This window comes from Budorcas taxicolor, chromosome 15 (assembly GCF_023091745.1).
Source record: "Budorcas taxicolor isolate Tak-1 chromosome 15, Takin1.1, whole genome shotgun sequence".
Lineage (NCBI taxonomy): Eukaryota > Metazoa > Chordata > Mammalia > Artiodactyla > Bovidae > Budorcas > Budorcas taxicolor.
The window spans coordinates 8,745,371-8,762,724 of record NC_068924.1 but is presented as its reverse complement, the minus strand read 5'-3'; the positions used below and the strand labels follow the sequence as shown (position 1 = coordinate 8,762,724).

The 17,354-nt window shown below is 38.8% G+C and overlaps 1 protein-coding gene across 1 annotated transcript in view; it reads left to right on the top strand.

The window, feature by feature from the left end:
* The window catches only part of CNTN5 (contactin 5), a 654,757-nt gene that overhangs the window by 167,135 nt on the left and 470,268 nt on the right, over positions 1-17,354 (top strand). The window contains exon 5 of the mRNA XM_052652997.1: positions 16,485-16,688. Coding sequence (XP_052508957.1) covers positions 16,485-16,688 — 204 coding nt within the window. The remainder of the gene's footprint in view (positions 1-16,484; positions 16,689-17,354) is intronic.

The window sequence follows — 17,354 nt, the reverse complement described above, 5'->3', positions numbered from 1 at the left end:
ACATGACTGAGCTACTGAACTGAACCCAAAGATTCTCTACTGCACCTACATGATAAATGTAATCCAAAAGCAACCAGAATTCCATATTTAAAATACAAAGCTTAAGTTAATCATAACTCTGGAAGATTTTGTCTTCTGTAAGCTTATCTACCTAAAAGAGGGATAACTCATATTTATTTCTGCTAATATTTCTGATACAGTAAATCTTCAAATTTACAGTGTAAAATTTGCATAGCATGAAATTAAAATGTTAGCTATCTCTTAAAAATTCACTGTCTATGAAAAATGTTGACTGTTTTGAACACATATTTTATGAATTTTCTTTTGCTTCAAATGCTTAGAGCTAAATTAAATTTTATTTCTTTTATTTGTGTACAAATGACAAATACCTTTAGGATAAAATACATTTTACCAAATAAAACACAGACAAATGAGTAAACTTTATTCTATTATTCAATATCTCCTTTTTCCCTCCTTTGGAATATTGGTCAAGATTAGTCCTTTCTACTCATCAAACATTGCTGTCTTGTGGACCTCCATTGATACCAGCAATACTGGATTATTTATGCATGGAGGGTTTTTTTTTGTTGTTGTTGTTGTTAACTATTTGAAAAACTCTAAGTGTTTAAAAAATTTTTTGAGAATAATTGCTTTACAATGCTGTGTTGGTTCCTGCCTTATAGCAACGTCAATCAGCTGTAAGTATACATCTGAAGATATGTCTATGTACCCTCCCTCTTGAGCCTCTCTACCCCTGCCCCCATCCCTCCCCTTAGGTCATCAGAGAGCACTAGAAGGCTCCCTGTGCTATAAAACAGCATCCCACCCTCTATTTTACACATGGTATGGTAGTGTATATATATCAATGCTCCTCTCTCAATTTGTCTCACCATCTCCTTCCCCTGCAGTGTCCACAAGTCTATTACCTACATCTGCGTCTTTATTCCTACCCTGCACATAAATTCATCAGTACCATTTTTCTAGATTCCATATAATCTTAATATAAGAGGAGAGCAAGAATAAGTATACTTGTTGGCAACTGTGTACGATTGCTTTTATCCCTATGAACATCTGCAGGTCAGGCACTCTGTCCTATTTTACAGTGGGCTTTTATGCTAGCAGGATACACCTTTACCTTTTTACATAATTGAGGCCCTGTGATCATAGTTTAATTAGATAGTGACTCAGTAGTTAATAGGAATCCAGAAACCTCCTTTTGTCTAGTGAGTGGGATTTAGACACTTCTCTGAATAGTTATTTGAAGCATGAAAGTTTTAATTGGCAAAATTGGATCCTAGATACTTGAAATAGCTACTAATCAGGCTTTTCTTTTTTCAAATAGAGATCTGTGTGCAGTAAGACTTCTTGGTCAAGTTTTTTTATCTTTGTATCTCAGTTCCCTCCTTCATAAAACAGGGTTACTTATCTCAGTAAGATTTAAAAAAACTAATATACATAGAAACACTGTATGGAACCCATTTGTGCTATAGAGTTTTACTAGATCCTATTGGTGTTAGTTACATCCAGTTTTCTCTCATCTGGCTTTGCACTCATCTGGTAGCTGTACCTTCTTTAGAGAGAAGCGAGGTGCAAGTAGGGCTCCCTGCTGGCAGCCAGTAACTGATGGATTGTAAGGTTCGGAGAACTGCACTTTGAAAAGGACACTCAGGGACAGCCTCTAGTGGACTGACAAAGTTTATTATCCAGTTGTGTAGTTTTATAATTTTCAGGGAATAGAGCATAAGGCTGACTTGCACATAGCCATTCCAGATAAACACAAGCATTCAAGCATAAAATACAGTTCCTACCGCCCAAGCCATAACATAGCTTTGGTGAAACTCTAAAGGGAGTCTTATCATGAAACAACAGTCCTTGCTCTCAGAACCAGGTGGTCAGAAGGAAGCCTTCGAACGCCTCAAGGCTGGGCCTATTGACCCTTCGTCATCTGTCCCCAGCCTTGGGCACTCAGTGAACGCTCATAACCCTTTGTTATGCTCGTCCCAGCTTCCAACCTTCGTCATGAGTGGAATAAATACATTTTCAGTATTTGCTTAAAGCCTTCCATCCAGCTCCTCCACAGTGGATGTAGGGGAGGTGAGTATAAAAGACTGATTCTCTTTACCTTCTGTTGACTTACCAAGTCAACAGTGAAATTTGCATTCCCAAAGCCCTAAGTGGGATTAGTCTCCTAAACTAATTCTATCAAGGACCACATCCTTGTTTCCTCTTTTTTTTTGTTTCTCTTTACCCAGTCTTTCTTCCCTTAATCCCTTCTCCTGGGAACACTCTATCAATGAATCACATTCAAAGGAATCCCCTTCTCAGATTCTGTTTCTAGGAAACCGACCTAAGAACATAAATGTTCACTGTTACTGTTATTGTTGTTATTAAGGTCAAGTGTTCTGATCTAAGGAGGATAAACTTGTAGGTTACCTTGGTCATATCTAATGAATGAACTACACAATCTTCCAGTAAATCTCTATTCATCTTTTTTTTTTTTTTTTCCTTTCACCTAAGCTCTTCATAATTTTGATAAGCACACCAGGTCTTATTTCTTGGGAAGGTTTCAGTAAACAGATATGTTGTTGTTCATCAAGGGCTAGTATCAGAGCACTTTAACAAGCAATTGTTGGAAGTTTAGTGTGAATGCTTTTGCATGCAAAGTCCAAAACCTAAGTTGAACCTGTGCCCTGGACTATCACACCCTGTTGGGAAAATGCTGGTCTCTGTCCTGATAGAGTTTACAATTCAATAAAAAATAATTTAAAAACTCCTTAGCAAAGCAAGAAATTTAGGTTGCATTTCAAAAAGAGTTAGCAATGACCTTTATATCTAGACACAGGGCTCCTGAGATTAAAAAAATGTCCTCTGTAGTGTCAAACATTCCTCAGGGAAAATAAAAATAGCTATTGTCACCCACTTGAACTCTAGAACTTGGAATTCACTTACTTGGAATCCTTTGAGTTGTGGATTGTGAGAGAATGCCAGTTTACTACTGTTTCTATTATAAATACTATTTTCTTTATATTTTGTTTTGCTAAAGGTGTTTTGAGTTATATGCATATACATTTTTATTTTGTCTCAGTGACATATTATAATTCTTAAGCAGAACTCTGTTGCTTCTGACTCTAGGTAATAAACATAATGAAAATACATGTCTCAAAAACTTATAAAAAGAAGAATTAGTACTTTGTTTTCTTCAACCAAGACAACTGAAACTATGTAATACAGACTGTCTTTGTATTAAGATGATTCAATTTTTAAAACATATGGTAAATGTCCTCTCGCGTTTTTCACAATATCTTAAAAAATATCTTGATTCTCTGGGCTCTAACCAAGTGTCAGTTAGACAACTTTCTTTTGCTGTTGCTCTCAGGATTCTTGCTTCTGGCTAAGTTTTAGAGGTGAAATATTTGACACTTGTAGAAATTAAACCCAGATGTACAAGGTTCACAAAGAATCTGCACCGTACCAAATTCTACTGGAATATATCAGGTCATTTATCCTAAGCCAACAGGTACCTTTACTGAACAGTTTCTGCAGGTTGAAGACTCTCATTTAAGTGGCTTATGTAATCCTCAGCACAATCATATCATTTAGATATTACTATTCTATTTTATAAATATTGAAATTGAGATTCAATAATATTAGAATAGGCTTCCCAGGTGGCACTAGTGGTAAAGAACCTACTACCAATTCAGGAGATGTAAGAGATGCAGGTCTAGTCCCTGGGTCAGGAAGATCCTCTGGAGGTGGGAATGGCAACCCACACCAGTGTTCTTCCCTGGAGAATCCCATGGACAGAGGAGCCTGGTGGGCTATGGACCATAGGGTCACTAAGAGTTGGACATGACTGAAACAACTCAGCACACACGCACACTCAAAATATTAGAATATAATAATTAAAGCAGTGTGATGCAAAGATAAAATATGATGACAAGATATAGGCTTAGGATGAGTCAGATTGCATTTTTTTCTCTAAAAATTATTAGGTATAATTTGCCACTGGCTCACCAGTTTGAGCCTCACAACTTTAATGTTGAATATGATTATAGTGATGGTAATAACTGCATCTAGTTCTAGAAGTACTAATCTTACATATAATATCTCATTTAATGTACAATTTCACCATTAATTGCATTTTACAGATGAGAGACTAAAGTGAGTGAGTGAAGTCATTCAGTTGTGTCCTACTCTTTGCGACTCATGGACTGTAGCCTACAAGGCTCTCTGTTCATGGGATTTTCCAGGCAAGAGTACTGGCATGGATTGCCATTTCCTTCTCCAGGGGATCTTCCCAACCCAGGAATCGAATCTGGGTCTCCCACATTGCAGACAGACCCTTTACCATCTGAGCCACCAGGGAAGTCCCTAGTTTGCCCAAATGTACATAGGTCATTAGATCATGCATCCATCACTGGAACTATGATCTTTGTGATTCCAAAGTCCATAGTCTTATTCACTCACGGCATTGCCTTCTAATCTCTGTGTATGTGTGTGACTTGTAGTTGGGGGAAAATGTGCAAAGTGTGCAATTCATACTTAATTCTCAAGTTAGTTCCTTCCCTTTCCCAGCTCTACCTTATATCTACATACCTTAAAAGGTGCTTTGCATATAAAAACGTATCACTACTTACTTGTGAGTACTCGAAGTTGTCTTGATCTCAGTCTCTATTCTAAAACTAGCAGCCAAAATAACCTTTAGATATGATCCATTTAATAACTCGAGCTGCCAAATCAGCTTCCTCAACAGTGACAGTGATATGTTCAAGCAGAGGCAAAATGACTGACCACCATTAAGACTGTTAACCTGAGAGGGAGGTGGTGGTTGTTGTTCAGTCGCTAAGTTGTGTCCAGCTCTTTGTGACACTGTAGACTCCAGCACACCAGGTCTCCCTGGCCCTCATCCTCTCCCAGAGTTCACCCAAGTTCACATCCATTGAATTGGTGATGTTATCCAACCATCCCATCCTCTGCCACCCTCTTCTTTTGCCTTCAGTCTTTCCCAGTAGCAGGATCTTTTCAAACGAGTTGACTGTTCACATTAGGTGGACAAAGTATTGGAGCTTCAGCTTCAGCATCAGTCTTTTCAATGAATATCCAGGGCTGATTTTTATAGGGCTGATGGGTTTGATCTCCTTTTTGTCCAAGGGACTCTCAAGAGTCTTTTCCAGCACCAGAGTTCAAAATCTTCAGTTCTTTGGCATTCAGCCTTCTTTATGGTCCAACTCTCACATCTGTAATCACTACTTGAAAGACCATAGCTTTGACTATACGGACCATTGTTGGCAGTGATATCTTTGCTTTTCAATGCACTATCTAGGTTTGTCATAGTCTTCCTTCCAAGAAGCTAGTGTCTAATTTCATGGCTGTAGTCACCAACGATGAAAGAGGGAGGTTGAATCACCTCAAATTTAACATCCCTCTAAACCTCTGTTTAATTTACTTAGTAGAATAAATCACAAAAATATTTCATAGTAACTTTGTAAACATGACCCTTTCTCTTTTGTTCATTGACTGTATAAACCAGATCTTTAAAACTGCCTACATTACATCTCAGGATCTGTTTTTAGCTCAGTTATCAAACATAATCTTTCATTTATAGTCTAAAGGCCAAGATAAGTTCAAGTACATCTTAAAAAATTTGCAATAAGAAATTTAAAATATGAAAAAAATCTACTCTTAAAATTTAGAACTATTTATTAAATATATATATTGGTATTTATCTTCTAATTATTCGTTTTCTCATCAACTATGTATTGAGCAACTACATACCAGCCATTTTTTGGGGTCCTAAGGGTTATGGTGGCAAATGCAGTAGGTTTAGTTTCTACTCTGGCAAGAGTACTTAATGTTGCTAATAATGACATTTTCTATCACAAATAACATTACCTTAGTTTCAGATTGAGTTCAGTTCAGTCACTCAGTCGTGTCTGAGTCTTTGTGACCCCATGAACCACAGCACTTCAGGCCTCCCTGTCCATCACCAACTCCCAAAGTTTACCCAAACTCATGTCCATTGAGTTGGTGATGCCATCCAACCATCCCATTCTCTGTCATTGCTTTTCCTTTCCACCTTCGATCTTTCCCAGCACCAGGGTCTTTTCCAATGAGTCAGTTCTTCACATCAGGTGGCCAAGGTATTGGAGTTTCAGCTTCAACATCAGTCCTTCCAATGAATATTCAGGAATTATTTCCTTCAGGATTGACTGGTTTGATCTCCTTGCAGTTCAAGGGACTCTTGAGAGTCTTCTCCAACACCACAGTTCAAAAGCATCAATTCTTCGGTGCTCAGCATTCTTTATAGTCCAACTCTCACATCCATACGTGACCACTGGAAAAACCATAGCTTTGACTAGATGGACCTTTGTTGACAAAGTAATGTCTCTGCTTTTCAATATGCTATCTAGGTTGGTCATAACTTTCCTTCCAAGAGTATATCCCCTTATGCTAAGTAGTAATGGATAATTAATCGTATAATTCCCTATAATTTCCTTCATGATATCATTAATTTTAAAATTCAAAATGGTGGCTAGCCACCAGCTGCAAACTTTATATAAGCAAAAATCTTCATTGTGCTAATTTTTAAAGCAGTACCATTTTATCCAATAACTTACTAATTTTCATTATTCAAATATATTCACATCAATTATTTCTTCAGAACTGGAGGCAAAGGAGTCATAACAGATAATGGAACTGTAAAACCAAGAATGTTTACAAAGCAATTAATAAATACTAAATTGCTTATGACATACACTCTATTAAGCAGTATCCAGTAAAAATGAAAAAAAAACATCAAACTACAAGTAAAAAGCTTAATTTAATATTAAAACAAGCTAAAAAGTTCCACTGGTATAATAAAGAACAAATTATAATTATAGCTATTTTATATATCTCACATTACAAGGATAACCAAAAACAGATAAGAGCAGAGATTGTGATAAATATAGCCCATTAGCTGAAAATTTTATTATAAACCATAAAACATATTAAAAAATAGGGAAGGTTCTGATTTTTAGGTTTTCCTTTTTATAGCTGACAAGGATAAAAACCAAAACCAAACAAACAAAAAAACCAGACTCCCTAAAAGAGTCACAGTATTAATTCGGTGATGAACAAATCAATTGCTATATACATTGTGTTCTCTCCAAATCTTTTGACCCACAGCTTCTACTATGTACACACATTATTAGGAAGAAGAATGGTTATCTTCTAACTTGCAGTTATATTAGAGAATGTTGAAACGAATTGCATATGATTACTCATTGAAATGGTTTTCAAAGACTTCAGAGAGTGCAGTATGCAGTTTTATTCCCCTTTCTCAATACTTTTTTAAAAAATTAATGGCACTGCAGTTATAAGAAATGAACATCTTTTCCCGTAAGGATGATCATGTTTTTATACCCTGTAGACATAGAAATATATCATTTAAGTAATCATCTTGTCAGGGGAGCAAAAGAAAGCTAGTCTGTTTGGTGACACTGAATCAATTACACCAAGTGTGATGAAAGTCTGCAATGAACAAAGCCACAAAACCCAGACATTCAACTAGGAAAATAGAGCCAACCTAGAACCTTTCCCCTAATTTAGAAATGAGAAATAAAATAAAGCTTAATATATAGCCAAGCTCACAGGAATGGGAAAAAAGCAGGTATCAGAAACAAATAGAAAAATATCAAGGAATAAATCCTAACTGACCTCTAGGAATACTATTAATCCATTAATCCTGAGGAAATGTTGGCAACAAAGATTCATAGAGATAGACTATAGAGTCCAGGAGCTTGAGGATGATTGTTCGTGCTGGTATAAACGACAAGTCTTTGGCTCTTCCTCAGAGGGAAAGTTAGAATAAATGTCTGCACCAAACCAGGTCCTTAATGTGCTATTCTTTCAGTGAAACTGAATGGCTCTCACTGACTCAGGAAAAAAGTTAAATAACCTCCCATAAGAAACCAAAACCTTAAGTCAACACAGTACAAGTTTGTAAACAAAATGTATGTTATCACACAGTATAAAAAAATGCACTAGAGAAATTTAACATAAAATCTTTATGGGGTACACATTGAAGAATAATATCAAGACTTCTAAAACATTTTAAGTTGTCTAAGTCAAACATACTATTTAAAAAAAGAAAAAAAAAAACCTGATAGGAATGGGAAAAATCACAACTGACCAACTTCTGATAATGTGTGATGATATCAATATTTTAATATTTAATATATCAGTTTATATTAAAATATTTTTAAGGCCAAGCATAATTGTTATGAAGCCAAGTGTTATATGGGAGTAAAGGCTATGCCCCCAGAGCCAACTATGTTTTACTACTTTCCTGAATCATTTTGTTATCTTCAGGTTCTGACATACCAAAAATAAAGTGAATGCTTGTTTTTTCATGAAAGTAGGGACAAGTTTGAAAAGAATTTTAAATAAATGCTGATAGAGAATGAAAAAAATGTATAAGAGAAAGTAAACAGTAACTTTAAGAGAGGTTTAGATTGGTTCAATATATTCATTTTTGGCACAGGCAGAAAATCCAATCCAAATTCAGACTGTCAGCTTTTCTACTGTGTACTATTTCCACTTTTTATCCTTCTTAAAATTATGAAATGCTTTGCTATGTAAAACTAAAAAGTTATTTTAAAAACTAAATGAACATTGTTGAAAACCCAAATACCCATTAACCTATAAAATTTTAGAAAAAATGCCAATTTAGTGTAAATACTTTCTGCTTATTCTAAAAATATTTTAAAAAACATTAACTCAAGAAACACTATTGGTACAACAAAATTAGATTTCAGTTAATGATAGTCTCTAATGTGATTGTTCTTTGCTTTATTTATTCCAAAATTTCTAGTAATACAAATCAAAAATCAAGATAACTCCAGTAAAGTCTAACCCAAAAATAAATTGCAAAAAGTATCAAAATGTCTGAGTGTTGTTTCAGCAACAAATGAAAATCTCATTATAACAATTAGAATAAGCCATATATTGGAAGGGAGAAAGGAGGGAGGGAGGAGAAGGGAGAGAAGGAAGGAGAGAGAAAAAGGAAGAGAAGAAAGGCATAAAATAGGGCTTTCTAATCCTCCCTGTAGATTAGAATCACATTTGAGCTTTCTTAAAAGTTCAAGTGATGTTATTAAACAAATAACTGTGGAGAAAGGGGACCTCAAAATCTGCTCTTTCAGCTATAACACAGGTAATTCTAATGTCTATTGAGATTTTAATGCTATTGGCAAACAATTTTTTTTTCTTTTATTAACTCAGTTGCAATATGGTTTTGATTTCCACTCATCTATTGAAGTTTCCATTCAGTGATATCCCAAATGTCAATCTTAAGTAACATTTACCTTTATTATCTTTATAAATATTCCTACTAAGTCCTTTTTCCTTAGCCGGCATTATTTAACCCTTCTGAAATGGTTGAGCCATTGGCCTCTGTGGCACTGCATTTTCTTTATTCCCCTTGAATTTTTCCAATGGTTCCTTCCCTCTCCCCTTCTGAACAGTTTTTGTTTTCTTTCTTTTATTTATATGTTGTGTTTTCCAGAGAATTATCTTCTCACCGTATTTATTCTCATCTACTTAATTCAATTATACCAATACACCAATAACTTCCAACCACAGATTTACTCTCGTGAACTTCAAACACGTGTTTACCAACTGCTGGAACTGCTTATGTGGATTTGCCTCAAACTCAAAATGTCCTGAAAGTGAACCAATGATCTTTTTCCTTAAAGTAGTTTGACCTCATTTTTATTTAATCCTGAACTTCACATGCCATCCTCCTCCCAGCCATTCAAGGGAGATATGAAAATGTTCCTGAACTATCTGTCTCTTCATTTGTCTTGAAAGTGTAGTCTTTGTGACTACATGAGATATAGCCCACCAGTCTCCTTTTTCCATGGAATTCTCCAAGCAAGAATACTGGAGTTAGTAGGCATTCCCTTCTCCAGGGGATCTTCCTGACCCAGGGATCAAACCCAAGTCTCCTACATCTCAGGAAAATTTGTTACTGTCTGAGTCACCAGGGAAGCTCCTCCTATGTATTTATAGGGCTAATATCCCAATATCCTTCTTCTTGTTGTTATGATTAGGTTCTGATTCAGATTTCTTCAGCTCTTACCTTTAGTATGCAATATTCTCTCGCTCCCTTCAGCAACCTTGGGCTTACTTAAATTCAGCCTTTGCAGAATCACCAGAATACCCTACTGTATCACTGTTCCTGTTCATGATGGCAATTGTCTTGCTGTTCACACTGTCCCTCTGTTCACTGAATCTAGGGAAGGCAAGGCACGAGCTACGATGCTGGAAGAAGATATGAGGAGCTGTAGGAACTGCAGACATGTTTATTCTCTCCTGGCTAGCATGGCAGCCATAACACAGACTCTCTCCTGGCTGACATAGCAGCTGTAGCAGCAGCCAGAACATAACCATAAAATAGCCATAATGAAGCCATAATATAATATAATGATGATGTCGCTCCAATGTAGCCCTAGTGCAGCAGCTGCTGCTGCTGCTAAGTCACTTCAGTCGTGTCCAACTCTGTGTGACCCCATAGATGGCAGCCCACCAGGCTCCCTCATCCCTGGGATTCTCTAGGCAAGAACACTGGAGTGGGTTGCCATTTCCTTCTCCGATGCTTGAAAGTGAAAAGTGAAAGTGAAGTCGCTCAGTCGTGTCCGACTCTTCGTGACCCCATGGACTGCAGCCTACCAGGCTCCTCTGTCCATTGGATTTTCCAGGCAAGAGTACTAGAGTGGGCTGCCATCACCTTCTCTGAGTGCAGCAGCAGCCAGGACTTTCATGGTGAAACTCATACAGGTGTACCACACTAAGGAGCCTGTGACCAAGCACGGACTTCATGACACGTATGCACAGTGCTGTAAATGAGCTCAGCCGTTCAGCTGAGTTCAGTTCAGTCGCTCAGTTGTGTCCAACTCTTTGCAACCCCATGGGCTGCAGCACTCCAGGCCTCACTGTCCATCACCAGCTCCCGGAGCTTGCTCAAACTCATGTCCATTGAGTTGATGATGCCATCCAACCATCTCATCCTCTGTCGTCACCTTCTCCTCCTGCCTCAGTCTTTTCCAGCATCAGGGTCTTTTCCAATGAGTCAGTTCTTCACATCAGGTGGTCAAAGTATTGGAGATTCCACTTCAACTTCAGTCCTTCCAATGAATCTTCAGGACTGATTCTCTAGGATGGACTGGTTGGATCTCCTTGCAGTCCAAGGGACTCTCAAGAGTCTTCTCCAACACCACAGTTCAAAAGCATCGATTCTTAGGAGCTCAGCTTATACCCATATATGACTACTGGAAAAGCCATAGCTTCAGCTATATGCGCCTTTTTTGGTAAAGTAATGTCTCTGCTTTTTAATATGCTGTCTAGGTTTTTCATATCTTTTCTTCCAAGGAGCAAGCATCCTTTAATTTCATGGCTGCAGTCACCATCTGCAGTGTTTTGGGAGCCCAAGAAAATAAAGTCTCTCACTGGTTCCATTGTTTCGCCATCTATTCGGCCTGAAGTGATGGGACTAGATGCCATGATCTCAGATACTGCATAATCATTATTCACCAAATATGGCGCAAGAGCGAGAGGCCATGTGGCAAGAGAGCCTGACCATGCCATCTGGGCTAATTTGCTCTTTCACTAAACTCCACCCCTTCAGGGTCTCACACCTCACAATCCACATTCAGTCAATCTCTTGTGATGGTCCCTTGGTGAGTAACATTGACCCTTGAATATACATCTTGCAACAGCAGTAGATGCTACAACAACAAACAGTTACATCCCCAACACACAGCAAAACCCAGTGCCAGGTATCACCTGGAACTCATGTTGCAGTCCTTGCCCTCATGGGACTAGAAGAGCCACCCACTACATGTGGAGTGCCTTTATCTTCCTTGGCCAAATCTAGTCCACCAGTTGTCCTTGTAAAATTGCAGGAAAGCCTTCACAAGGTCAACTCCACCCCTTCAAGCTTTTTTATTAAGGACCTGCAAAAACCCCCTACAGGCGCCAGGCCCACTTCTTCAAGGAGGGGAATTTCGGCATTCACAGGGCACCACATCATTCCAAATGCTTTCACACTGTTCTAAATCCACAGGAGAATGAGAAGTTAGTAGCACATCACAGGGCATGGCCTTTACAGTTCACTGTTCTAAATCTACATTATAGAACACAGCATAAACCTACATCATACATTATAGGACAAAGCCTTTCACATAGGGAGCCTTCCCATTTCCAAAGGTAAGTACACAACCTCTGGCTAGATGTAAACAAGGTTGCATTCAGCACTGGTTTCAACCAGGGCCATTACTCTCTGTACATTAGCTAGTGACCAGTGAATTACAAGTTCTACATGCGGTCTCCGGTCCCTGAGTCTTCAGGAGGACACCTTGGTCTGAGCCCTATTCAAAGTGGAAAAGGGCATCATCCAAAAGAACATTCTTGGGCACCATGTAATCTTTTAATTGAACCACCTGTACCTCTTGCTATGGATGCTTCCTAAACTTGGTAAACTTCTACTCTGGTCTCAGTTGCCTCCACAGCTCTGGGAGCAGAGCACTGGGCTATGTATTAGTATTATTTGTCAATTTCTGCTGCCAACAAATCAGCCCACGTTTGCATTCTCACCACCAGGAGGGGGCCTTTACCATCTCAGGCCCCCTTCAGGGTCTTCAAACTTCTAATCCCCTTTGCCTCCTGCTGTCCCTCTGTTTCTCCTAAGCTAGCCACTATCAAGGTCACCTCATAGATGTGGCACCACACATAGTCAGAAGAATAGCAGTCCTGGATTCAAAAGCAGTAGATGGGGCATTGTTCAAAATGGCATATTGAATGCTTCCAGTAAAACACTTGTCATTGGGGCCTCAGGTATTCAGGTTAAATATCAATGCTTCGTACCCAGTTCTCTCACCATTTGGGTCAGCTTGGTATAGATATGCTATTTACTCACAGTATCCAGGAGCTCTCCCACGTTTGACCACATAATATGGAGGCAGCCTTAATCCATTCCATGAAGGCATGCATTTGGTTAGGCCTCCCTTGCATGAGTAGTCTAGCATTCTGCAAGCTTTGTCTCAATGAAGGGTAAATGGTTATAGATACCAACCCTCCAAAATCACTGCAGATGATGACTGCAGGCATGAAATTAAAAGACGCTTGCTCCTTGGAAGAAAAGTTAAGATCAACCTAGACAGCATAGTAAAAAGCAGAGACATTACTTTGACAACAAAGGTCCATCTAGTCAAAGCTATGGTTTTTCCAGTAGTCATGTCTTCATGTGAGAGTTGGATTATAAAGAAAGCTGAGCACTGAAGAATTGATGCTTTTAAACTGTGGTATTGGAGAAGACTCTTTAGAGTCCCTTAGACAGCAAAGACATCCAACCAGTCCATCCTAAAGGAAGTCAGTCCTGAAAAGTCATTGAAAGGACTGATGCTGAGCGCTGAAGAATTGATGCTTTTCAACTGTGGTGTTGGGGAAGACTCTTGAGAGTCCCTTGGACTGCAAGGAGATCCAACCAGTCCATTCTGATCAGCCCTGGGATTTCTTTGGAAGGAATGATGCTAAAGCTGAAACTCCAGTACTTTGGCCACCTCATGCAAAGAGTTGACTCATTAGAAAAGACTCTGATGCTGGGAGGGATTGGGGGCAGGAGGAGAAGGGGACGACAGAGGATAACATGGCTGATGGCATCACTGACTGGATGGACGTGAGTCTGAGTGAACTCCGGGAGTTGGTGACGGACAGGGAGGCCTGGCGTGCTGCAATTCACGGGGTTGCAAAGAGTTGGACATGACTGAGCGACTGAACTGAACTGAACTGAACTGATGCTGAAGCTGAAACTCCAATACTTTGGCCACCTGATGTGAAGAACTGACTCATTGGAAAAGACCCTGATGCTGGGAAAGATTGAAGGCAGGAGGAGAAGGGGATGACAGAGGATGAGATGGTTGGATGGCATCACCGACTCAATGGACATGAATTTGAGTAAGCTCTGGGAATTGGTGATGGAAAGGGAGGCTTGGAGTGCTGCAGTCTATGGGGTCTCAAACAATCTGACATGACTAAGCAACTGAATTGAACTGGACCTATTCTATTTCATCTGTAACACATATGATACTGTCCACCCTTGTGTCCCAAAGTCACAAAAGCCATGCTGCTAATGGGCCCCTCTTGCCCCGCCCCCCATGCTTTTTCCAAAACTGCTTACCCAAGTCAACCAACTCTACCTGAGTACATGATTGATATGTTGTGAACTCGGTCACACTGGGGGCCCCTTGAGGAATTCCACCCAGGCCATAGACTGCTCATGCTTTACTTTCAGCTGCACAACAGGCCCCGTTGTGAAGCAGGTGTCCTCAGTCTCACAACATCCTTCATCGTTCTCTTTAATCTCATAATGTTCATCATCACTGTCACTTTCTGCCTCACTGTCAGAGATGCTGGGTTCTTCAAGGCCATGGGTTTAAGGCCACAAGGCCCTAACACCAATATACATTGCTCTAGTTCTTCCAAACCTCTCTGCACATTGTGCACTTGTGCAGCATTGCATAGGGTATGATCCATATTCACCTTCAGGGAAGTCAGGAAAGTCCACCTGATGGTGCCAGCAGCAGTCCATGCTGCCTTGTTCAGCAAAGAGAAATTCACTGCCTGTAATGTCTTTCAGTGCTATTTAGTAAACTGTCCACTGCCTCCCAGTCTTCCACCAGAATCCACGCTGAGAGGAAGCTATCAGGTGGCCACTGGCTTCCTCCACCTGTTGGGTATTCTGCAAACTATACCAATTGTATCACTCTTCCTGTTTGTGATGTCAATTGTCTTGCTGTTCACATTGATCACTGAACCCAAGGGGCAAGCTAAGAGGCTGGAAGAAGATGTGAGCAGCCATAGGGACTGCAGACACATTTATTCTCTCCTGGCTGGCACGGCAGCCATAACACAGCCTCTTTCCTGGCTAATGCAGCAGCTGCAGCAGCAGCCAGAAATGACCATAATATGGCCATAATGAAACCCTAACATAACTTCACATAAGATAACCATGATGTCACTCCAGTATAGCCCCAGTGTAGCAGCAGCCAGGGTTTTCATGCTGAAATTCCTACAGGTATACGGCACAAAGTAGCCTGTGGCCAAGCAAGTACCTCATGATGTGGGCAACATCATGGGGCAAGGAAAAAAAAAAAAAAACATGGGGCAAGAGCAAGAGGCCATGGTGTAAGAGAGCCCGACTGCGTCATCATGGCTAATTTGTTCTTTCCTCACACCCATAGATGTATATATTTATGTCAACTCTTTGCTAGAAAACATCCAGGATAGAGCACAAGTTCCTTAACACAACATACACACCATGTTAATCTGTGTTTAGTCATTTTGATTTATTTCCAGTATCTCTAACCTCTAATTCCCTTCCTTGGATTTTTCACTTCAGTAACTTAGAACTGTGGTGGTGGCTTAAAATCTTACTCCTTGACTAATCTTTTTTGCCTTCTCACATTTCATAATCAATCCATCAGCAATTCCAGTCAGCTCTAACATCATATTTTTACTAGAACCAATCACTTCTCACCACTTTACCACTACTGTCCCTACCACTAAGCACCATTCTAGTGCAAATCATTTACATATTTCATGTTGTTTTGAAAATAGCCACTGAGGCTAGTGGACATTTTTCCTCCTGCTTCCCCTTCCCCCTAGTCTCTGCTTTGTCCTCACATTTTCTCATCTCTACCCAGCTGTCAGAGTTTTAAAATATAAATTCACATGTCTTTTTCACCCCTGTCATTCTCCAGGTCTGTATTCATGCTTTAGATTTCTTCCCAGCACTTATTACCACTTGACAAGTACTTATTTTGGATCTATATTCTTGCTCTTTCCACTATAATGAAAGCTCCATGAGAACACAGACATTTTTCCCCCTTAACTGGTGCATTCTTGGCCTACCATAACCCTCAACTAGTATTTGGTGAAAAAATTAGTAAATGAATGTAGCTCAGGCATCTCAGCTGAAGTTTTTGCTGATTGACTTGTGGCCTAACTTCCTTTTCCCTCATCTTCCTTTCAATACAATCCACTCCTCCATTTCTTATTCCACATAGTTTTTCATAGGTTTGGGTAGATCTCTCTCATTAGACTGATCTTTGAGAATGGGAGACTCTCTCTCTCATATTTTTAATTTCAGTCTTATCATATCATAGTGCCAGTCATCTAAAACACATTCAACACATATTAGAATTGAGTGAATGAGTGCATGGATGAATGGATAAAGACTTTAAGAAATATTTAAGAAATAAAATATTTCAGCTCTTCCTTTAATAATGAAGAGCTATAGTTCTTTGAACATAAAATACAAAATGATATAGATATCTGAATCACATATGTATAACCTTGCAACATATATAACACTTAATAAACTTTGAGTGTAACTGTTGATAAAATAATCTATCTTTCAACCATTAAATTTTGTATATTTTCAGAAATCATCTATAGCTGGGTATTTAATGAATTCCCTTCCTTTGTGGCCGAAGACAGCCGGCGGTTCATTTCCCAGGAGACAGGCAACCTTTATATTTCTAAAGTCCAAACATCCGATGTTGGCAGCTATATTTGTCTGGTGAAAAACACAGTGACGAATGCTCGAGTACTTAGTCCTCCAACACCACTGACTCTGCGTAATGATGGTAAGTTGCCTGACCTGGATTTAATGGTTAGCTACTTCAAATGTGAAAAAATGAGTATTGTCTGCAAAAATAGTGAATCACTAGGCTGTATATCTGAAATTAACACAATATTATAAGTCTATTGAACTTCTATATAAAAACACTTTTAAAAATGTATTAGTGGTCTTCTAAACTCTTAAACCTAGCCCAAATAAAATAAAAAGACATTTGCAATATTTAGAAACCCTACACATTTAGTCTAAGATTTGGATATATTAGAATAAATTTTCTTACATAGGAAAGGGATGATCGATAGATGAGAACTATTAACCGTAGCACAACCCTAGTGCCAGAAAGGGAAAGGGATTCTGAAAAGATGAACTGTAATAAAAACTCCACAATTCTTTTCTTTGCTCTTTAGGGCCTCTATATAGCATATGTGTATAAATTGCAAGCATTTTACAAGGTTCATTTTTCATCACTTTTTCACTTTAGCCACCTTCAAATTGAATGTTCAGCTTTTAATACTTCATGGTATAGTTATAATTGTTATTATTACTTTTTCAATAATAGAAGCAGTTGGAACTTTTTTAAGTGCAATTCAGGCAGAAATGATGATTCTATATTTATAGGTATTGCCATATATCCAAGATATCTTCAAATTTAAATACTTCATTTGTCGTATAG